The sequence below is a fragment of the Macaca mulatta genome, chromosome 9, assembly GCF_049350105.2.
Source record: "Macaca mulatta isolate MMU2019108-1 chromosome 9, T2T-MMU8v2.0, whole genome shotgun sequence".
NCBI lineage: Eukaryota > Metazoa > Chordata > Mammalia > Primates > Cercopithecidae > Macaca > Macaca mulatta.
Genome location: NC_133414.1, coordinates 104,883,671 through 104,908,777, shown reverse-complemented (window position 1 = coordinate 104,908,777; position 25,107 = coordinate 104,883,671). Strand labels below are relative to the sequence as shown.

General features: G+C 36.2%; 1 protein-coding gene and 1 long non-coding RNA gene across 21 annotated transcripts in view; one reads left to right on the top strand and one right to left on the bottom strand.

Moving 5' to 3' along the window:
• The window catches only part of EXOC6 (exocyst complex component 6), a 218,721-nt gene that overhangs the window by 103,616 nt on the left and 89,998 nt on the right, over positions 1-25,107 (bottom strand). For 18 of the 19 annotated variants that reach the window (XM_077946788.1, XM_002805764.4, XM_077946801.1 and 15 more), the window contains 8 exons: positions 23,945-23,991; positions 23,706-23,826; positions 21,936-22,007; positions 17,381-17,478; positions 9,674-9,779; positions 5,348-5,457; positions 2,978-3,089; positions 2,011-2,145 (listed from right to left, as the gene is read on the bottom strand). In XM_077946788.1, the coding sequence (XP_077802914.1) occupies positions 2,011-2,145; positions 2,978-3,089; positions 5,348-5,457; positions 9,674-9,779; positions 17,381-17,478; positions 21,936-22,007; positions 23,706-23,826; positions 23,945-23,991 (801 nt within the window). The remainder of the gene's footprint in view (positions 1-2,010; positions 2,146-2,977; positions 3,090-5,347; positions 5,458-9,673; positions 9,780-17,380; positions 17,479-21,935; positions 22,008-23,705; positions 23,827-23,944; positions 23,992-25,107) is intronic. The other variant, XM_077946798.1, reaches the window with a different exon arrangement.
• LOC144331200 (uncharacterized) overlaps positions 1-25,107 on the top strand; it is a 109,920-nt gene that overhangs the window by 71,079 nt on the left and 13,734 nt on the right. The gene's annotated exons all lie outside the window — the stretch shown is intronic.

Here is a 25,107-nt window from a genome sequence, read left to right as displayed (position 1 = left end):
GCATTGTGTTCCAGTATCTTTGGTTCTTTGGCTTATAATCGATAAGAAAATTACTCTAAGATCCCTAGAAACACAAGATGCTAAAGTAATTCATGTTTTAATCAGAGAGTACTGGGTAAGCATATTAAATGTAATGTTAACAGTTAAATATGCCTACAATTCTAAGCCTGAGAAATCCCTTCTTGACAGAGTATGAGTAACACATGGATGTAAGGACAGAAAGAACAATGAAGAGAAAGTAGAGGCATTATGTAAAATCTAACATAAAAGCTAAGAATCAATTTGTCCTTGGATAAGTAAGTGACTAAAAACTTGTGGCGTCTCCTCCTATATTATCACACTTACCATACCACATTGTTAAGTGTCTTTTATTTTTTTCCTCCTCTGAGCTTCTTGAGGGCAGGGATACATTTTTGTATTCTCAGAGTCTAAACAGAGTGCTCAGAGCATGATTTATATACAGTGAATGGTTCTGTGCTAAGTGTCTTCTTTACTCCTCATAATGATCACATGAAGTAAGTACTGTACTGTTACTCTAATTTTATAGATAAAGAAACTTGGAATCACATTAAAGAACTTGCCCAAGACCACAGAGCAATCTAACTTCAGAGTATATGAATTTAATCACTGTACTATATTATCTGAATAAATGAATGCCTGCTTTTTTAGGCTTCTAAGTTTTAATAACTAATTTTGTTAAGTCTGCTGATTCAGGTATCATTCTGCATTTGTGTCTTATGTATTGAAATGACTACTTAGCTCAAGAGGCACCAGAGGAGCATAATATTTGGGGGCCAAGCAGATAATTCTAGCATTCCAGGGTTGTTTGTGGACTTCACACTTTCAAAGTATGGTTAAATGTTAACATTAAATTAGTTATTTTTAAACACAAGAACATTCATTTTTTTGTTTTGTTTTTTTTTTTGAGATGGAGTCTTGCTTTGTTGTCCAGGCTGGAGTGCAGTGGCGTGATGTCCGCTCAACGCAAGTTCCACCTCCCGGGTTCATGCCATTCTCCTGCCTCAGCCTCCCGAGTAGCTGGGACTACAGGCACCTGCCACCACGCCCAGCTAATTTTTTGTATTTTTAGTAGAGACGGGCTTTCACCGTGTTAGCCAGGATGGTCTCAATCTCCTGCCCTTGTGATCCGCCAGCCTCGGCCTCCCAAAGTGCTGGGATTACAGGCGTGAGCCACCATGCCCAGCCAGTACATTCATTTTTTAAAATGCAAGTTATTACAACAAAATCTTGGGGGTGATTGATAATATAACAAAAGTAGTTAAAGAGAATTCTTTTTAACAGGAAACTTTTAGAAAGAGCTATAAGGTTGAATTAGCAAGCCCATTTTGCAGATAAGTGATCAGTACATGGTTTATCATTAGTTTAACAAAATATTCAATGCAAGGGGATTTATATACACTAGACTAAGCTAGTGTCTCATCTATGACTCCAAATCAATAAAATAATAAAATAGCTTATGAAATTATTTAATCTTACATTCTACCTAAAACAACCGTTAATTAATCCTCAGTATATCCTGTATATTATTAAAACAGAAATCTTCCCATCCACAAAACAGGCAGGACTTCAATGACATGTAATAATACTTGCTTTTCTTCAGATCAGAACCAGTCAAGGATGGAAAACAAATCTATCCTTATTTAATTTGTCTTACATTTAAAATTTTCAAACATAAACACTCATATAGAATTAATTTTTAAACTGTGAAATATTAATTCAGTTAGACCTATTCAGCACTACTATAAATCATCAAAACATGAACAAAGCGTAATACATTGTAGAAAATAAGTATACTTTTCTCCATGTTAATAAGATGTTTACGGTGCCAAAAAAAACCTTACATTTATCTGCTCATTGTTGACAATGATTACCTCTATTCTTAATTTTTAGGAATATAGTAGATCTTGCATATAATAAGAACAGTCTTTAATTTCTTAACGTTTGTTTACAGTGACTGAAATGAAAACTTTTGGTCAAATTTTTACATACCTTAAAAGTAGAAAGTCCATAAAGTCTTGTAGTATGAACAGTTTCTTGAGAAATATTTGTAATGTTAGTTATAAAGTCCTCAAGATATTTACAAGCTTGTTCCAGGTGTGTTGTGTTTATGATGATTTGCACCAGCTAGAAAACACAAGATATATCCAGTAAAATACAGGTTACATGTATGTAAAATCACCTAATTTTTAAAAATAGGATTATTACTTCCAGCAACTGTACCATATCTACATAACTACAGCATTATAGGATACAACTATCTGATTTTAAAAGCCTGCTGCAAATACTGCTTATGAATTTTTATATATATATATATACACACACACACATATCAAGAATCTAACTGCCAGTTATTTTAAAATAACTTTTCATAGTATGTTTCAAATCTTAAACATTTAGCAAGTAAAAAATTAGGATTTTGGCTTTTCCTGTAGTCTGGCAATCAGAAATCTAAACAGATGTTCTAACATCTTTATCTACTATTCCCCATATGAACCCTTTTCCCTCACTTTTTTTTTTCTTCCAGAGACAGGGTCTTGCTGTCACCCAGGCTGTGTACTGCAGTGGTATGAGTGTCACTTACTGCAGCCTCAACTTCCTGAGCTCAAGTCCAGAGTAGCTAGGAATACAGTTGCACAATACCACGCCTGGCTAATATTCTTCATTTTTTGTAGAGACAGGGTCTCACTATATTTCCCAGGCTGGTCTCAAACTCCTGACCTCAAGCAATCCTTCTGCCTTGGCCTCCCAAAGCTCTCAAATTAGAGGTGTGAGCCACTGTGCCTGGCATCCTCACATTTCTGGAATTTACACTGGTTATTTTCATTTTGAAAACAAATCTGCTTACATTAATACATTTAAAACAGGAAGCTAGTTTTACAAAATGATGTTCAGCAATAATTTAAAATAATTGTTTCATACAATGAAACACTTCACTATATGTGTCTTTTTAACCTACCTCTGTCAAACCTATATGAGGTTTTCTAATAAGGTTCAGTAAACAGCTACTCAAAGTTCTGGTCAGCAGCAGATTTGTTGATTTTCTAAGCATATCGTCTATTTCTGTTGAGCTAAACAGAAAGACTGATATTATTAAACTTTTTACAAACTTTAATAAAAAATAATGAATATGGTTAGTTAACATCCTAAATAATTTAACACAATTTACTAAAATAATTTTCCCCAAGTCATTAATTTATATCCTTAAATAAACTACAATGACCCATATTTATTAAATCGCAAACTTCAATTTAACTTTGCAAAAGGGACATTTTCCATAAAGTAGAATATTCATATATGGCATAATTTAAATGTATCCAATTAACAACTACAGAAAAATCATGGAGGACTTGGTATAAGGAAATAAAACTATTCCTAAATTCCAACTCCATCATGGGATAGTAACTTTGCCGTTTTATTATTTTTATTATTGTTTTTGAGCCAGGGTCTCACTTTGTCACCCAGGCTGGAGTGCAGTGGTGCAATTATAGCTCACTGTAGCCTCAAAGTCCTGGACTCAAGCGATTCTCATACTTCAACATTCTGAGTAGCTGGGCCTACAGGTGCATGCCACCACGCCCAGCTAGTTTCGAATATTTTATAGAGACAGGGTTGCGCTATGTTGCCCAGGCTGGTCTTGAACTCCTGGACTCAAGTAATTCTCCCACCTTGGACTTCCAAAGTGCTGGGATTACAGACGTGAGCCACCGCGCCCAGCCCCAAAAGACAGGCACTTTGAAAGAAACTTCCTACACAACTACAGCTAAAAATTATTTTTAAAATACAAACTGACATGAGCTCTTTCTAGATATAATTAACAAATTTAATTTTTAATATAACTAAGTTATACATTTTCATCAAGATTTTTTAAGTCGTCAAAGAAATAAATTACCTTAAACTAATTTTAATATGATGTTTCTTAACATCCTAAGTATTACTAAGCTAGCACTAAAAAACAAATTCTTTTCTCCTAACCATTAGGCCTTCAATTTAAGTAAATAATGATTCCTTGGATACAGCCTCATTATCACAACAGTTAAACTGTCCTTAGACCACGGACTATCCATCTCGGCACTATTGACATTTTACGGTGGATAATACTTTGTTGTGGAGACTGCCTTGCACATATGGATGTTTGGCAGCACCCCTGGCCTCTATCCACTAGTTCCAAGTAGCGCCTCTCCCCCGAACTGTAACAACCAAACATGTTTCTAGACATTGCCAAATTTGTGGGGAGGAGGTGGTGGCAGGAGAACCAAAATTATCCCCAGTTGAGAACTACTGCCTTAGATATAAGCTAACATTTTTGTATCCTTTTACTTTTTATTAAAATACTACTTTTAAAACTCTGTGGGCCAGGCACAGTAGATTGTGCCTGTCATCTCAGCACTTTGAGAGGCTGAGGTGGGTGAATTGCTTGAGGCCAGAAGTTCGAAACCAGCCTGACCAACATGGCAAAACCTCGTCTCCACTAAAAATACAAAAATTGGCCAGGTGTAGTGGCGTTAACCTGTGGTTCCAGCTACTTGGAAGGCTGAGGTGGGAGGATCACTTGAGCCCAGGAGGTCGAGGCTGCAATGGGCCATAATTGTGCCACTTCATTCCAGCCTGGGCAACAGAGTGAGATCCTGTCTCAAAACAAAACAAAACAAAAACAAAAACAAACAAAAAGAACTACCATTCAACCCAGCAATCCCATTATTGGGGATATATGCAAAGGAAAATAAATCATTTTACCAAAAAGACACATGTACCCATATGTTCACTATAGCACTATTCACAATAGCAAAGACATAGGTGTCTATGGCAGCACCCCTGGCCTCTACCCACTAGTTCCAAGTAGCGCCTCTCCATTGATAGCAATGTTGGATTGGATAAAGAAAATGTGGTATATAAACCCCATGGAACACTACACAGCCATAAAAAAGAACAAAATCATGTCCTTTGCAGCAACATGAATGCAGCTGGAGGCTAATAGCCTAAGCAAACTAATGCAGAAACAGAAAACCAAATACTGCATGTTTTCACTTATAAGTGGGAGCTAAACACTAGATACACATGCATGTAAAAATGGAAACAACAGATACTGGGGACTACAAGAAGGGGAGGCAGGGGTTGAAAAACTACCTATTGAGTACTGTGCTCACTACCTGGGTGACAGGTTCAAGCATACCCTAAACCTCAGCATTCTACAATATGCCCTTGTAACAAACACGTACCCCATGAACCTAAAATAAAAGTTGAGGAAAAAAAAGTTATGACATAAAAACAAAGTATTAATGTTTCATAAAAGTTATGACAAAAATGCATTTGTGATTAGTAAACTTACCTCCGGTGTAGTGACTCTGAAAATTTAAGGCTGGCATAAATAAATTCTTTAACTTGAATGTAAATATGAGGCACTGACTGAGACATGGGGAATTTCTTTGGGAAAGATTGCTGTAGAAAAAGAAAGTTAATATTGTTTTAGAAATTTTAGAAAAAGACATGCTATTCACTAAAAATGTAATTAAATTGATTTCACACTTGAATAGCAAATACCTGCATCAAAAACCCTGTTATATTTCTATATTTTTGATATTTTATCAAAGTATTTCTGAAGAAAATAATGTGGCAATTTACCCTTGTTTCTTAAATCATACTATCAGACTTCCAACAAGCAGAGAAAACACATACCAGTACCTCTGGTGTATTCTGACGATGAGTATTCTGTCTGTAGGTGATGCCTAGCTGTCTGCTTCTTTGTGTATTTATCATGCAAGAGTCAGGGTGGCCATGAAAATTACAGGCCAGCTTTCTGGCTCAGAGTAATTAAATAATTCTAAGACTCTCTTCACCTACCTTCAGTGAAGGCTTGATGCCACTTCAAGAAGTTATCGAGTTTATTCCATTACTCCTAGAATACCTTATAGCAGGTTTCTGACCTCCATGCCATTAAACACTGGTATGCAGCCAATGGCTTACAGGGTGCTTCCTGGCTAAACTACTTTATAAGTCATTATCCATTCGAAATTCTGAGTCTCTAAAAGGTAAACTCCTTCTAAGATTGTTACCAAAAAAACCCTTTTTTCTATTTCATTAAGTCTAATATACCCTTCTATCTTCACCTTCATTGCAACCTTGTTATACTGGTGAAAGTACCATCACCAAGACCACCAGTGATCTCACAGTTGTTCAATCCAGTGGTTTCTTCAGCTCTCACGTTACCTGACTTTTTTGAAGAATCTGACACAGTTGACCCATTCCTACTTCATAAAGTCTCCTTCCTTGGACTCCTGCCCACACTGGTTTTCCTCCTTTTTCTCTACCTACTCTGTTTCTTCTCCTCTAGCCATTACTTAATTATTGCTGTGCTTTCGGGTTCTGTCCTAAACCCTCTCTTCCTACTACGTATACTTTTCTTGGATGATCCCATATAGTCTTCAATCACCATGCAATCACCATGTAAGTACCAGTATCTCCAAATCTACAACTCCAGATCAAATCTTTCTCAAGTCCAAATTCACGTATCTACCCATTGGACAGCTCCATTTGGCTGTACCATTTGAGATATACTCAATAGGTCCAAAAGTGAAATTATCATCTTTTTCTTCTAAATCTGCTCCTCTTGTGTTTCTTTTTTTTTTTTTTGAGACGGAGTCTCACTCTGTCGCCCAGGCTGGAGTGCAATGGCGCGATCTCGGCTCACTGCAAGCTCCGCCTCCCGGGTTCACGCCATTCTCCTGCCTCAGCCTCCCGAGTAGCTGGGACTACAGGCGCCCACAACCGCGCCCAGCTAATTTTTTGTATTTTTAGTAGAGATGGGGTTTCACCGTGGTCTCGATCTCCTGACCTTGTGATCCGCCCGCCTCGGCCTCCCAAAGTGCTGGGATTACAGGCGTGAGCCACCGCGCCCGGCCTTGTGTTTCTTATCACAGTGAATGCTGCCACCATCCAAGGTAGAAACTTAGTTATCTTACTTGACTCCTTTATCTATGTTACCCCTCATATGCACGTAATCAGCAACTCCTGTTGCTCCTACCTCCTAAGCATCTCAAATCAGCTTCAGTGACCATAACCCCCATTCAGGCTACATAACCCTCTTCTCTCATCAAGATAAACGCAAAAATCTACTAGGTGGTCTCCCTGCCACCAGTCTTACTCTTTTCCAATCCATTCCCACATATTTGCCAGAGAGATCTTCCTAAAGCGCAAATCTGGTTATGTTTTTACCACTTAAAATTCTTTCATGGCTTCCCATAACCCTCAGGAAAAAGGATAAACTCTCTAACACTGTTTAGTAGGGCCATTATGGTCTGGCCCTTTCTACTCCAATTTACATCTCTTGATCTTCATCTCTTGTATTCACCTACTTTGACCTTTATGCAGCCTTTCTGCATTATGCATCCCCTATCTTAAGCAATGCAAACTTCTGTGAATTATAATTTCTTATTTATTTTATCTATCCTCACTTGACTATAAGCTCCTTGACACCAAAGACTAAAAATCTAGCACATAGTACTGTTTCTGGTATATAGTAGGTATATGAAAAATATTTGAAATTATTTTAATGACATTAAAGGCAGAATATAAATGTTCTTATTTTAGCCAAATGATTCTAATAAAATTAACATAGCTATCTACAAAAACATTTTTGCATGTATGTTTACTATTACTCCTCCACTGATAATTTATGTTGGAAATAACTCAAGTTATTTGACAGTTTTATATATTTTCTAATAGTTTTAACTGAAAATTATACTTAAACTAGGAAAAAATATACATACACAACCAAAAGACTTTATTAAATAATTTATGAGATTTTTCAGTTGTCATATTTTAATTTTCCATGTGACTTTAACTATTAACAGTAGTTCTTCTTTTTAATAGTGAGTAATACATAGATCAATGAATACAACTCCTAAGAACTTAATCTTAAGAGGTACTGCACATATTAGAAACTCTCTGCAAGAAAAGTTAAATTTGCTTTTAATTATAAACCTATTTAGAATAGTTTAATACGATTGGAAAGGATATTAGAGATTACTGAGTTCAAACTCTTCATTTGACAGATGAGGCACAAATGCCCACACAGGCTCAGTCATTTGCCTATAATAAGCCACAAGCAGCCAGGCGCAGTGGCTCACGCCTGTAATCCCAGTACTTTGTATGGCTGAAGCAGGCAGATCATCTGAGGTCAGGAGTTCGAGAACAGCCTGACCAACATGGTGAAACCCTTTGTCTCTACTAAAAAAAATTACAAAATTAGCTGGGCATGGTGGTGCATGCCTGTAATCCCAGCTGCTCGGGAGGCTGAGGCAGGAGAATCACTTGAACCCAGGAGGCAGAGTTTGCAGTAAGCTGAGATGGCATCATTGCACTCCAGCCTGGGCAACAAGAGCAAAACTCCATCTCAAAGAAAAAAAAAAAGCCACAAGCAGAGCTGGCACATGAATCTAGACCTAGTCTAGTGCTCTTTATATAGACACTAGCCTGAACAAACTCATTACCAGTAACTACAAAAAAAAAAAAAAAAAAAACTAAGCCATGAGATAGAGAATATTCTGGTGATATTTCTTGACAGAACAACTTTCACTGGGCTTTCAAAAAATACAGAATTAAAATAATTATTCTGGCTTCTTGTATTAAAACATAGCTAATAGGTATATGCAATGGCAGCATTAGCTATAATCTAGAAGCTATCCATTTAATTACCTGGTTCTGTATTTAGTGACTAATACACATAATATGCTTAGTTTATATACAAAAATATAACAAAAATTTACAGTCACGATTCACTCAGAATTTGGTCTTGCTCATGCTGAAGTAATAAAAAATTTAGAAAGGTAATGAATTATAAAAAGTTGGGAAAATAGTAAAGAAGAGTAAGGAGAAAAAAACAAGAATAAAGAGAATACAAAAGTGACAGTTACAGTTACTATGACATCCTTTTCTAATGAGATCTAATTCTACCCAAAGATACTGGATAGGTACAAGGGAGCATGTTTGCACATATATATGCACATACACATGGATTCATGTGCATTCTGAGAATCTCCTACATGGCTGGTCTACTTACTTTCTCTACCCTGTCTTTTATTCAGGTATCTTGACTCAAAAAATGTATATATTCCTACTTCAGGAAGAAATCTACAGGTAGCTATTGCTTTCACATATCACTTATTTAACCAAGATAAACTTTTTGTAAAAGTGTACTTCTTTTAAAATCTTCCACAGTGATAAACAATTCAAAGAAATTCTTGTTTCTTTCCCTAGGATATACTCTTATTACTATAAATCTATTTTTCATTTGGAATCCACCCAACATTAGTAACACCTCTCCTGGGAATCCACCTAACGTTTGGGGCAACTACTTCTAGTATCCCCAGGAAAGTCCCTTCTTAACGTCATCAAAATCTCAGTAGCAGTAGCAGTAGCAGTAGCAGTAGCAGTAGCAGTAGCAGTAGCAGTAGCAGTAGCAGTAGCAGTAGTAGTAGTAGTAGTAGTAAGACACTCTTTAAAACTTAACAAAACATAGTTTTCTCAATACAACAAAAACTTGTCCCCCAAGAAACCACTCTTATTTACAGTCTCAGCTTAATATTTAATATTATGTAGTAACAAATACCACAAATTTATTTTTAAGAAAATACTTGAATTAAACACTAGCTTGTACCTTTTCAAGGTCTAGATCTTGAAAGGGAAATTTGCTGATGACAATTTTATATTCTTCTTCATTGACAATAGGGATGGGGCTATAATTATCTTCTTCAAAAATGTCCCTGTTAGGAAAGGAAAATTGAAAACTTATCATTACAAAACATATTATTAGAGTACTAAAAGACAATACCTTAAAAAACCCCAACTATTACAAAAGCAGTTTTTACTTGTCAGTTAAAGGTCCAAATAGGAAGATACAGCCTAAGCATCCAGAATTCTAAAATCCAACAACAAATAAGTCTTGTCCCTCAAAATTCAGGTACAATCTCCTTTTTCCACTAGTTTGTTTTACAACCTCTCAGCACTTTATTTTCTAGTGTAGAACAATTCTCAAGGTGATATATTCTCAACAAGTTCATTATCTGTAACTAAAAAAGGATCCATGTAATGGAAAGTATTCCTGTCATAATTCTTTTTTTTTTTTTTTTTCTTTTTTGAGACAGAGTCTCGCTCTGTCACCCAGGTTGGAGTGCAGTGGTGTGATCTCAGCTCACTGCAACCTCCGCCTCCCAGGTTCAAGTGATTCTGCTGCCTCAGCCTCCCAAGTAGCTGGGACTACAGGCGAGTGCCACTACACCTGGCTAATTTTTTGTATTTTGAGTAAAGAAGGGGTTTCGCCATGTTAGCCAGGATGGTCTCCATCTTCTGACCTTGTGATCTGCCCGCCCCGGCCTCCTACAGTGCTGAGATTACAGGCTTGAGCCACCATGCCCGGCCTCCTGTCATAATTCTTGATAGGAATAATTTTCAAGTTGTGTATCTCGTGTCTTCTCTTTTCCCAATGAGATTATAAACTCTTGAAGATCGAAACAATGTGTTATATTTGTTTAGCCTCTCATAATGTGATTAAAAATGGATCTTTTATAGTTGGTGATGCAGAAACAGTTACTACTCCTCAAATATCCATGTGCTCTCCTGTACACCCCCTTGCAGTTAGGTAGGGCCATATGACTAGTTTTGGCCACTGGGCTGTGAATGGAAGTGACATGTGTTGCTTTGAGTTTAAAGCCTTTATAAGCCAATTGTGTAAACCTCCTTTCCATGGTGACAAGGAAGACAACATGTTGAAAAGTTAGAATCACAAATGCAAACAGCTTGTATCTCTAACTAGTAAACTTACTGTGGGCTTCTGTATGAGTGAGGAATAAAATGTGTTCATCCACTGAGATTTGGGAATTTTTGTTGCTACAGCATAACTTAGGCTGTCCTAATGTAACTGTCATCCAATCACTGATTTCCTTTTAATTAAATGAATTCAGTTTGATTAATATTTATTGAGCACCTATTATGTGCTAGGCTCTGGGCTGTGATGAAAATTCCCTATCTCATGAAGATAAACACAAGATACCTGTTCTCAAATCTAACAGAGACAGATATGCAAACAATTTATAACATCTATAATGCTGTGCTATACATACAAGAAGTACAAGGTTCAGAAACAGGACAAAGAAGGAAATGACTATCAAATTACATGAAGAACATCTCATGGAAAGTTATACAGAGAAGTTAGGGGTCCTGTAGGGTCTTTATAGATGAAAAAAATTTGTAAAGAGATTATGGGAGAAAAGCATTCTAGACCACTGGAATATATATGCAAAGGCATAAAGAGTGAAAAAGCATTAGTGTGTGTGGAGGGGGTGTAAAACCACAGGTAGTGCAGTATTACTAAGTATAAAGTCTGAGGGACATAGTGAAAAATGAGATTGGACAGGTGGGCAAACAGACATCCAGATTTTACTCTGTAGGCATTAAAAGGTTTTAGGGGGCCAGGCGCGGTGGCTCACGCCTGTAATGCTAGCACTTTGGGAGGCCAAGACGGGTGGATCACGAGGTCAGGAGATCGAGACCATCCTGGCTAACACGGTGAAACTCTGTCTCTGCTGAAAATATAAAAAAATTAGCCGGGCGTGGTGGTATGTGCCTGTAGTCCCAGCTACTCAGGAGGCCGAGGCAGGAGAATGGCGTGAACCCAGGAGGTGGAGCTTGCAGTGAGCCAAGATCGCGCCACTGCACTCCAGCCTGGGCGACTGAGCAAGACTCCGTCTCCAAAAAAAAAAAAAAAAAAAAAAAAGGTTTTAGGAAAGGGAATGTCATAGGAAGATATTCACTGTGTGGAGGATAAACTGGAAAAAGCCTAATAATGAACACAGAGAGATCACTTAGAAAAACTGAAGAATAATCTAAATAAAAGGTGATGAGGATCTGAATTAAAGCTGCAACAGTAGGGGTAGAAAGGAAGTAGCATAAATGAGAGCTTTATTTTTTTAATTTTTTTTTTTTTTTTAAAAGACAGGCTCTCACTCTGTCGCCCAGGCTGGAGTGCAGTAGTGCAATCTTGGCTCACTGCAGCCTCTGCCTCCCGGGTTCAAGCGATTCTTACACCTTATCCTCCCGAGCAGCTGGGACTACAGGGCGTGTGACACTAATCACCCACACCCAGTTCTACCAAAAAATTAAAAAATTACTGTTTTGGTATTTACTTCCACTAATTCTATTTCATTCTACATAGAGTTTTTTTTTTTAAAGGTAAAACATTAAAAGGCAGGGCTAAATGAGGTGGCTCATGCCTATAATCTTTGGGAGGCTGATACGGGCAGAACACTTCAGGCCAGCCTGGGCAACAACACATGGCTGCGGGCGCCTGTAGTCCCAGCTACTAGGGAGGCTGAGGCAGGAGAATGGCGTGAACCCGGGAGGCAGAGCTTGCAGTGAGGCGAGATCGCGCCACTGCACTCCAGCCTGGGTGACAGTGCAAGACTCCGCCTCAAAAACCCAGTCTCTGTTTTAAAAATAAAAATGATGAAAGGTCAAAAGGCAAGTTACAGGGAAAGTAACCACTAGAAGACAATAAACTACTAACTTCATACAAACGCCATGGAATCAGTTACTATGGAAGAAGAGATAATTTAATGAAAGGCACATTTATATTCTAAAAATGTTAATGTAGTATTAAAATGATCTGTTTATAGAACCAAATTCTATAAACACATATAAGTTCCTACTCTGTCGGGCATTATACTAGGGCTAGGCAATCAAGAATATAAATAGCTCCATGGCATTGGTCTAGATAATGACTTTTTAAAATATAACCCCAAAAGCACAGGTAACAAAAGCCATAGTAGACAAATAAACTGCATCAAACTAAAAAGCTTCTGCACGGCAAGGAAACAATTAACAGAATGAAGAGGCAAGTTACAGATTGGGAGAAAATATTTGCTGATATATATCTGATACATATAAGGAGTTAGTATCCAAAATACATAAGGAACTCAAATAAATAGCAAGAAAACAAATCACTGAATTAAAAAGTGGGCAAAGGACTTGAATAGATATTTATCAAAAGAAGACACAAAAATGTCCAACAGGTATACAGATCAGGAATAAGCAAAACTCAGCATCACTAATCATCAGGGAAATCCAAATTAAAAATACAACAAGGCTGGCAAGGCACGGTGGCTCATGCCTGTAATCCCAGCACTTTGGGAGGCAGAGGCAGGTGGATCACCTGAGGTCAGGAGTTCGAGACCAGCCTGACCAACATAGAGAAACCCTATCTCTACTAAAAATACAAAATTAGACAGGCATGGTGGTGCATGACTGTAATCCCAGCTACTCAGGAGGCTGAGGCAGGAGAATCACTTGAACCTGGGAGGCAGAGGTTGCAGTGAGCTGAGATTGCACTCTAGCCTGGGTGACAAGAGCAAAACTCCATCTCAAAAAAAAAAATACAAGGAGGTATCACCTCACAACTGTTAGAAGAGCTATTATCTAACAGACACAAGATAAGTGTTAGTGAGGATGTGGAGAAAGGGAGCCTTTGCACACCATTGGTGGCAATGTAAATTAGTATATCCATTATGGAAAACAGGATGGAGCTTCCTCAAAAAACTAAAAATAGAACTACTATATGATCCCAATAATCTCATTTCCGGGTGCATAACCAAAAGAATTAAAATCAGTATCAAGCCAGACATAGTGGCTCACATCTGTAATCCTAGCACTCTGGGAGGCCGAGGCAGGTGGATCATTGAGGTCAGAGTTTGAAACCAGCCTGACCAAGATGGTGAAATCCCGTGTCTCTACTAAAAATACAAAAATTAGCTGGGCATAGTGGTGCACACCTGTAATCCCAACTACTTGGGAGGCAGAGGCAGGAGAATTGCTTGAGCCTGGGAGGCGAAGGCTACCATGAGCCAAGATCATGCTGCTGCACTCCAGCCTGGGTAACAGAGCAAAGACTCCGTTTCAAAAAAAATAATAATAAAAATTTTTTTTAAAAATCAGTATCTCAGAGCAATATCCGCACTCCCATGTTCACTGCAGAATTATTCACAATAGCCAAAATATGCAATTGACCTTTGAATTGATAAAAAACCATGTGATATACACAATGGAATACTATTCAGCCCTATAAAAGAAGGAAATTCTGTCATTTGCAACAAGGATGAACCTTGAGGACACTATGCTAAGTGACATAAGCTAGGCACAGGAAGTCAAATACTGCATAATCTTACTTATATGAAGAATCTAAAAAAGTCACACTAATAGAAGTAGACAGAAGCATGATTTCTGGTTTATAGGTTACCAGAGGGTAGGGCAATCAGAAAGTGGGGTAGGCAGGGTAGGGAGATGCCAAGATGTTCGTCAAAGAGTACAGTTTCAGTTAGACAGGGAAACAGGTTTTTGAGATCTATTCCAAAAGGTGACTACAGTTAATAATAATGTAACATATATTTCAAATCGCTAACAGTAGATTTTAAATGTTTGCACCACTAAAAGAAAAAAATAAGTATGTGAGGTGATGGATATGTTAATTTGCTTGATTTAATCATTCCATAATGTATATATCAAAACATCAAACTGTACCTCATAAATCTATACAATTACTGTCAATTAAAAACTAAATAAAAGCACATATATCCAAAAATAATACAAAAATAAAACAGGGCTCATAATATAGTGAGAGATAGCTGCATACAGATAAACTATAACAGTAGTCGGGTTATAAATTTTGTCATGGAAGTAGTCAAGTTTTGAATATCACTCAATATTGATAATTTTTCTTTTTCCCCCATTTAATTGTTGGGTTGTCAATTCACTATTTATAAAATATTTGAGGATACTGGTCAGAGGTAAACAAAGCTTAAGTTCTGCTACTTCTTAAAAATTTAGGTAGCCAGACATGGCGGCTCACGCCTGTAATCCTAGCACTTTGGGAGGCCAAGGTGCGTGCATCACGAGGTCGGGAGACTGAGACCATCCTGGCTAACATCGTGAAACCCTGTCACTACTAAAAGTACAAAAAATTAGCCGGGCGTGGCGGCAGGCACCTGTAGTCCCAGCTACTAGGGAGGCTGAGGCAGGAAAATGGCGTGAACCCGGGAGGCAGAGCTTGCAGTGAGCCGAGATCGCACCACTGCACTCCAGCCTGGGTGACAGTGCAAGACTCCGTCTCAAAAAAAAAAAAAAAATTAGGCAAAAAGCATGATCTGGAAGAGTATTAAAAACAGGAGTCAAAATATATTTGGAAATTGTGTATTAAAATGGACATGCTATCACTTGTTCTCCTCCACTATTACTCTGGAGGATAAAATTAATCCTATCTCTATGTGAATGAAGCCATTAGCTTCCCAGAGAGAAAACAACACCACATGGTTTCCCCAGTCTTGAGGAACAATCTTACTACTAGAAGTCTTAAGATAGGTAAGAGAGAATAGCTGGCCCAATACAATCTATCAACAGTTATGAAAACATAAACAGCCTTCTGAAGAGGCCAATTAAATAACATCAACTCTATAAGATTTTATAACTATAAAAATATCATATTACATCATATTATACATTGTACCATAGCATATATTTTCTAGATTACCATCTTTATCAATAAATGCTACCTTTATTTTTAAAATAGTTAATAAAAATAATTGTTGATAGTTACATATGACTCATCAGGACTGTCAATTATCCATCTGGGATAGCATCCTGATAATACCACTCTTGAAGAATGTAAATACAAAAAACTCAAATAAGGACTTGTTCAGTTGATTTTACTAGATGTGTATCACCTTATGAGCCACTCAGGCATTTAAAAAAATTGTTTTTAAGAGCACAGTCTTACCCTATTGTGCAGGGTGGAGTGCAGTGGTGTGATTATAGCTCACTGCAGCCTCAAACACCTGGGCTCAAGTAATCCTCCTGCCTCAACTTCCCAAGTAGCTGGGATTACAGGTGCGCACCACTATGCTCAGCTAATTTTTTTATTTTTTATTTGTAGAGACAGGGTCTCACTATGTCATCCAGGCTGGTCTCAAACTCCTGGCCTCAAGCGATCTTTCCATCTTGGCCTCCCAAAGTGCTAGGATTACAGGCATAAGCCACCTCACCCTGTTCGAAGATTCCTATTACAGTATTTAGAAGGTCAACCTCCATAGCTTTGAAAGCTGATGGGATAAGTGCTAAGCTGGTATTAAATCATCTAACATACTTTTATTTTAACATCATCAAATATTGACACATTACTTCTATCATATTTTGGGTAAACAAGATGTAAAACCTCAAGATTGACTTTTTCTTCCCGAAAGGGAGAAGGATGGAGAGAAAGAGACAAAAAGAGAAAGAGAGAAAGAAGGGAGGGAGGAAAACTTCTAGCAATTAAAGTGGGGGGGCATATTTCTCTTCTCATGTCACTAAAAAGTTATATAGATATTAAAATGCTTTTGTCCATGGCCTGCAGAGAAGTGGTTAAAGCAAAAGTAATTTGCTCTTTAGCTTCTTTAAGATTCTTAATCTAGTGATGTTGTTTGTAAAAACAGCACTTGCCCAAAACAAAATTTAAAAGCTGTAAATTTCTGCCTCTAATACAAAATATCTTTGAATACTTACAGCCTTGTAAGTATTTAATCATTTACTAGGAAAAAATTACAGATATTAGAACTACAAGTAAGTATAATTAAAAACTGATTAGAAATGTTACAGCCACTATGGAAACAGTAGGCTAGTTCCTCAAAAAGTTAAAGGTATATTTACATATGATCCAGCATTTCACTTCTGGGTATAAACCCAAAAGATTTGAAAGCAGAGACTCAAACAGATATATGTATACTGTACTCACGTTCACAGCAGCATTATTCACAATAGTCAAAAGGTGGAAGGAACCTAAATGTCCATCAACAGATGAACTGATAAACAAAATGTGATATATAAAGACAATGGAATATTAGCCTTAAAAAGGAATGAAATTCTGACATGCTACAACATGGATGAACCTTGAAGACACTGTGTTAAGTGAAATGATCCAGACACAGAAGAACAAACATATATGATTCCACTTACATGAGGTACCTAGAGCAGTCAATTTTAGAGACAAAGCAGGAGTGGTGGTTGCCAGAGGCTGGGGGAAGGGGGAAATGGACAGTTAATTGTTAAGTAAGAGTTTCTATTTGGGAAGAGGAAAACGTTCTGGAAATGGATGGTGACGACAGTTGCAACAATGTGAGTGTACACCACTGAACTATACACTTGAAAATGGCTAAGATGGTAAATTCTATGTGTACTTTACTACAAGAAAAATGATTATAAGCATTTTTATTAATATATGCAAATGAACCACTTGAGTATTTGACAAACGTATTCATTATATTAAGGCACCATGACTTAGACTAACCTGAAAACTCCAGCCCATTTCTTAAGCAGTGTTTCATTGTATTGATCTCTTATTTCAAATAAAAGGTCAAAAAGTCGGTTCACTGGAAAACCATAACCCTAAAATACAAAAAAAAAAAAAACAAAGCAGATAAACAAGTGTACAAAAATATTCATTAAAAATGTTGGGAATACTAGAGAATCATTTGGAAGGAATCACTAGATCCCATTGTATGGCATTCTCACAGTAAGAAAATAAAAATATATATTTTGACTTTCTACTACATTGCATTTGGTAAAAAAAGAGGTCCAGAAAGAGTTTTATGAGAATAGAATGGTTTTTCCATTTTTTCTCTTTTCAGTAATGATTACAGCATTAGCCTTAAAAAGTATTAAAAGTCAGAGCTGGAGGAAAAAATTCAAGATAAGTTTTTACATAACAGTGTCTTGGGAAGTGGTGCCTAAATAGGATACAAGAAGAAAAGGGAATGGATTCTGTCTGAGACAGGCTGGCTTCCTTTTGCACCTTCAATTTAAGATTGAGTTTGTCCTATTGGGAAAATTTACATCTTTCCATTAAACATTCACACTTCCAAATTTTATTCTTTTCCGACTCCAAACTAACTGAAATCTTACCCATATTGGGACTAAACATTCTCTCTTACCTCACAGAATTCTCCACTTGTCTCTCTAAGGTTTCTCTCTCCATCTTTGTTCTTGAGCCTATCTCCTTCCACATAAACCATTCCATGGGTTAACTTCTTACTCTATTATGTCTTTAACTTCCACAGGCACCTTTCTCTCGGCTAAATAAATATGCTAAACTGTTTTCCATCTTTAAGCCAAGAAAAACAAGAGACCAAAACAGCTCTCCCTCAATTTTCTGTAGCCTGTCAGCTGCCGCTGTCACTCCCTTCACAGTCAAATGTACTACAATCTCTCACTTCTATTCCTTTATTTAAACTACTCAACAACGTCACAACAGACTATCTCCTAAATATCAAATTCAATGATCTCACTCTACCTGACATCTCTTTCTTGAAATTCTTCTGCTTTCAATTCTGTAACACCAATCACTCTTCTTATTCTCCTTTTACATCTATGAACAATCCTTCCAGTTTCCTTGTGTAACTTCTATCTCTATCCTTTATTCTTTACTTCTAGCTCCCTAGGGCAATCTCAAGTCTAATGATTTCAACCTCTGATGATTACTTCAAATCTGTATCTCTAGCTAGGCCTCTCTAAATTCCAAATATTTAATTCCAACACCTGTTTCATCTCCATTCACTCAGTCAGCAAGTACATTAAGCTTACTTCCTCTCTCCCCAGTGAAATCAAGTGTTCCTCTTATTTCCTATCCATAATAATAATGCTAACATCAACCTAGTTTATCAACAGAGAATCTAGAAAACCACCTAAACACCCTACCCCCACCACACACACATACACACACACACAAAGTAGTCCCAAATTCTTCTGATTTTACCTCTTTTATAAATCAAATCTTTCATTCTCCATTATCTACCCATCTTTCTTCCAGAAATATTCTTAGTGCCACTGCTTTATCTCAGGTCCTTAATATCTCTTACTTAGACCATTGTAAAAGCTTTCTAAACTTTCAACCATCTCTCTCTCTCTCTCAATCTATTTCCCAGATTCTCAAAATTGCCATTCAAAAGTATAAATCTGATTGTGCCACTCCCCTGCCTAAAAACTACAAAATGCTCACTAAAGTCCCACAAGACGTCCCATAATCTGGGTCAGTTTCATCACCACTATTTGCCCTTCCTTGTTCACACCTATATTCTACAGTTTCTAATACCATCAAGCTGCTCCATTTCACTTTCACCACACCATGCTTTTATCTATAGTTTACAAATGCTATTTTTTCTTCCATTAATACCCTTTCTTTCTTATCTATTTGCTGAACTCACCTTCAAAACCCAGCTCAAGTTTCAACTTTCTGTATAGCCTTCTTCAACTCCTAGAATCTAAGTTAGTCATTCCATCTTCTGCAAGCTCAAAGCTAACATATTGCTTGCTGCATTAGGATGCCTTATTAAGCATTTTATTTGTTTACAACTAAACTGTGAATTTCTTGAAGCCAAGGACTTTTACGTCCCTACTGTCTTACTGACTTCTATGTCTCTACTATTTTATACATCAACTAGTCTGCTAACATGTATTGGGTACTCAAAAAATGTTAATAAAGGAATCAATAAATGTTTACTTGTTATTTGCCTAATAGGTAGTAAGGAATATAAATATGCTGGTATTACTTTTTTTACTTTATTGTTTAGTCAGTTTTGTTTTAGATGATAAAATACCAGCATTTTAAAAAGCAAGATTTCCTTAGGGTGGCAAGGGCCGATTTAAAAATCTAAATATTATATAATATTCTTTAATTAGTTTTCATGAAAAGACACTTACCAGTTCTTTAATTAATAGTTATAAATTTAAAAGCCAGCAATCATTAATTCAGTATAAGATGGATCTAATACTGAACCTGTCAGCTTTCAGTGAAATGAAAATACTGCAGAAACTCTGAAAAAGTAGGAAGGAGTGGTTGACTTCTCCAGTCATATTTCAAACCAATAATATGAGAAAGGTATCCTTGTAAGGGTTTATGTAACTATCATTGTTGCTTTTACAGTGCCAATATTACCTAAATATTATCTTTGACTTTCCTTTGATTCTCTGGAGAATTCCTTGGTACCATATCAAATACTGTAGATTCAGCTGTACTCAAAGTCCAGTCCAATAACTATTTATTACAGTCTACAAAGAAATAAGGAGTTTGCACCAGAATACAAATTGATGCTGCTACCTATATTGAAAAAAGTCTTGCTTGTAGCAAGATGCCAATCGCACTAAACTTTGTACTTGGGGATATAGTTAATTTACATTCCGAGGAAAACTCCTTTTTGTTATGGATCTAAGAGATAATTTGCAGACTAGTAATAAACAGTTTGCAGACCAGTGGTCCCTAGACCACACTTTGAATAGAAGTGCTGTAAGTCATTAAGTACAGCAAAATTACTATCTAAAATTACTATTGCTTTTACTCTCCATGGCAAAAATCACAATTACTTTTGCACCAACCTAATATCTCAAGCTACTTAGAAATGGGTGCCCAAAATTTGGACAGCCCCAAATAAAGCTTACTAAAAGTTTTATTGCAGTGAGATCAATATTATACAGTCATCACAAAGTTTATGAAAACAACAACAAAAAATCCCACATTATTCCACTGTTACAATATAAGCCATACAAATTAATATATAATAGACATGAGTAATAAAATAATTTACTAAAGGAGCTTGTGGAATCTTCTCTTTAGGTTTAAGAATAAAGTAGAAAACTATAATTCTAAGAGGCAAAGACTCTTGTGATAAAGCAAAGAGTTTAAATCAGGATTTCCCAAAGCATATTATATAAAGTTCTAGATCTAAAAGCTGTTCTAAGGGGGAAAAAGATTCAAGGGTCAAATATATTGGGAAAATGCTGCATAATCATCTTCCTTTTGGGAACTTATGGGTATAAATTTGCTCTCAGAAAAGTTTTCAGTAGAGAAATATGTTTTACTTTTGGACCACAGGACACTTTTTTTAAGTAACAGCTCATCACACTTTGGAAAATGCTAGTCTGTACTTCATGAAAAGTTACTTCTAACCATAAAAATCCCGTAAATTTACACAGGAAAAGAAAATGCAATCAATTCTTTATTATCTGTGATCAAGGAGGAAGGACAAGCTAGAAATCTCAAAACTTTGATACTGAAAATCGCAAAACCAGAGTTTTGAAATACTTAGTTTTAATCTTATTTTTTTGTTTCTTTCGTGTTTTTTGTTTGTTTGTTTGTTTTGAGATGGAGTCTCGCTCTGTTGCCCAGGAGAGTGCAGTGGCGCAATCTCGGCTCACGGCAACCTCCACCTCCTGGGTTCAAACAATCCTCCTTATTTTTAAAAAGAAAAAAACAGTTCAAAAAAGTAAAGTGATTTGCTCACAGAACTCATGGAAAACCAGAAACCAGGAAGAATATGAACACAGTTTTCAAATCACATGTTTTCATACAAAGTATCATATTTAAAACTAAAAACAATTCTGAAATTAGTAATAAACCCATTTTCACAAATAAGGATCTAAAGCTTAAAGAACCTGCAGGCATACAATTAGTCAACAGCACAGGCAGAACAGAAACTCTGGGTCTATGTGATTCTAGAACCCATTTCTCACTGCCCTAAGGCAGAATTTATATCTTCTAATTTCTAGTTCAGGGTTCTTTCCATTATATTCTGTATTCTTTTTTTATTTTTTTAACTGTAAAAAGACTTTATTCCAACTGAATGATCAATATTTTAAAAGATGGTAGCATCCCTGAGTTCTGTCTAAGCTTCATAACTGAAAAGGAAGTGGTATGAATAGTTCTGGGTAATAGCAGAATACCAATACGTAGGTAAACATTTATTACTACTAATTTACTGCCACTAATCTACAACAACATAAATGAATATAGTCTATATTTTGTATGTTTTTAAGTGATCAGAATAACCACTAATTGTTAGGTTAGCACCCACCTGTAAAGTATCTGCAAATATTACAATAAGATTCTTCAACTCCAGAACAAGATCAGGATCAGTGCAATAGGACTGAGGGTGGAAACACACAAACAAAACAAAACACCGAAAACAACAAACCAGAGTCATGATTAAAAACTAAGAAATAAGAACTTGATAATGTTTCTTTTAATCTGCCAGACTTATAATAAGTTTAAAATCTTGGTTGGTTAGATCCACAACTGACCTTCTCTATTCAGTATAAACTTTTAGAGGGAGATCATAATATGATACTTACGATGTTTACGTTTCAAAAGTCTTTAGATTTTAAGGAATTAGTTATTTAAACTGAAAAAAGTTTATATAGACCCTATGTATTTTCACATTTCATCTATTTACTTATTTTCCATCTTATAAAAGAGACACTATGTATTACTTTTTCCAATACTAAGAATTACAATTTCATTATTTTTTTTTTTCTTTTTTTTTTTTTTAGGCGGAGTCTCGCTCTGTCGCCCAGGCTAGAGTGCAGTGGCCGGATCTCAGCTCACTGCAAGCTCCGCCTCCCGGGTTTACACCATTCTCCTGCCTCAGCCTCCCGAGTAGCTGGGATTACAGGCGCCTGCCACCTCACCTGGCTAGTTTTTTGTATTTTTTAGTAGAGACGGGGTTTCACCGGGTTAGCCAGGATGGTCTCGATCTCCTGACCTTGTGATCCACCCGTCTCGGCCTCCCAAAGTGCTGGGATTACAGGCTTGAGCCACCGCGCCCGGCCAATTTCATTATTTTCTTAGTAATTAACCAAAAGAAAAGTATTAATTTCAAAGGGACAGTGAGATTTACTCTGTCCCTTTCATAGCATTTGATAAGATTTTGAAAGTGATATGTTGTATCTAATATGACTTCACATTTGGTATCATGGAATTAACAGGAAACATACTTTATATACTCAGAGCTGATCTGAATATTGACCATAAAATGTATTGTTCCTTATTAATACGCTGGGAAAAGTTGTAGTTCATTGGATAGTGTATCAAGAATCTACATTCCTGATAAATAAAAATGTAGCTTATTTATAATCTTAATATCATATAAGCTAAAAATCTTTCTTCAATATTTTTAAAATCTCAATGATCAATTATAAAATTATAAATAGACAAAATTTTAAATATGAAAATATATTAATAAAGGTAAAACTACTATCTTTTAAAAAGGTCTATACTAAGTATTGTCTTTATAAAACTAACATATTTGTTATTTCCAGAAAAGGCATTAGGAAAATAGTTGATCATTTAATTTTCATCTATAAAAACCTCTCATTACACAAAGGTTCAATATTTCAAATGAGTTGAAATTTTGAAAACTGCAAATTTTAAAGAAATGCATTATTATAGTGTATTACTGTAAACTGTAAACACTGAAGAACAAGTTCTATTGAGTTTTAATGGTAGAGTTTATTTGAGAAACAAAGAATTGAAATGGTAATTAAAAACATTTTCTTCATGGTGCTTTTCAGTGATCTAATTAAGAGGTCAGTTGAGACTAATGAGACCTGCTTAATTCTTCATTTTCTATAATGCTAGAATAAAAGTATTTTGGGAAGCCCTAGTCAGTTGCAAAATCATAGCCTGATATCACCAAACAAAAGTCTGACATTACTACTTCCAAATCTGAGCAACTACTAAAAAAATGCAGAATGATGGAGGTACAGTTTTCCTCTGACATTATGCAGCTCAGAAGTTCTTGAAGTAACTGAATTAAAATTTTAGTAATGTAAATTGTCTGACTTACTGAATGAGCTCTAAGGACAGCAATTATCTTTGAGAGGGCCATGTTCCAAAGTTCATCAGTGTATGCTCTGGTTACTAATCCTTGGGTCACATGTAAAATGTGATCTTCTACCACAAAGAACCTAAAAACAGTAATTACCAAAGCACGTGTTACAAAAAAAAACCAAATAGAAAATAAGTATTTCTGGCATTTAACATAATATAAAATTAATAATAGTTATTTCCATATTAGATACATACCCTACAATTTGAGTGAAATATCTTCTATAGCCATCAACTGTTTCATGCTTAAAATGAAAAATAAAAATCAATTTAAACCAATAAATACCGGTAACATAAAGGTAAGTTCCAAGTCACTACAACTTCATTAACAAATATTTATTGAGAGCCTACTACATGCCACATACATTTTTAGGTACCAGCGATATATTTGTAAATAACAAAAAGTCCTTACTCTCATGGAATGTACATTCGAAAGGAGATAAACAAGTTAAAAAGGAAATATGATTTCAGAACCCCCTTCTCAGCAGACTAGTCAAAGCTGTCATCACCTCTACTTTGACTATTTATTATACCATCCTCCTTCATAATCTCCCCAACTCCCAGCCTGTCCCCTACAGTCTATTCTCTATACAGCTGCCAGAATGATATTTTTCAAATAGTAATCAGATTATATCTTCTGCCAAAACCTTTTGTGGTTTTATGATTGTCTATTGTTTATAATTTTAACAAAAGGCATATAGAAAAATATTTGATCATTTGACTTTCATTCATAAAAAGTTTATTACATGAAATATTTCATATTTCAATTAAGTTCAAAGGCTATGTTTTGCAAATTTCATAAACGTGATCAAATTTTCAAACATCTGGGGTTTTTTTCCAGGTGTTTTGGGATGATGATTGTTAATACATTTTAGCTTAGAAATACTGTGACTGGAAAATATAGACTACATGACACCAAATGCTTGATATTTCCTGATACTTGCTTTATAGCATAGTATGTAGTCAAATTTTTAATAACGGTCCATGTGTGCTTGAAAAGAATATGTTCCTATAGTTGTTGAAATAGGATTCTATATATTCCATTAGATGAAGCCTATTAAGCATGTTTTGTATTCTTACTAATGTTATGTCTACTTGATTTTGAATATACTGACACGTATTTTAAAACTCGCTGGCCGGGCACGGTGGGTCACGTCTGTAATCCCAGCACTTTGGGAGGCCGAGGCAGGCGGATCACGAGGTCAGGAGATCGAGACCATCCTGGCTAACATGGTGAAATCCCGTCTCTACTAAAAATACAAAAAATTAGCCGGATGTGGCAGCGGGCACCTGTAGTCCCAGCTACTCGGGAGGCTGAGGCAGAAGAATGGCATGAACCTGGGAGGCGGAGCTTGCAGTGA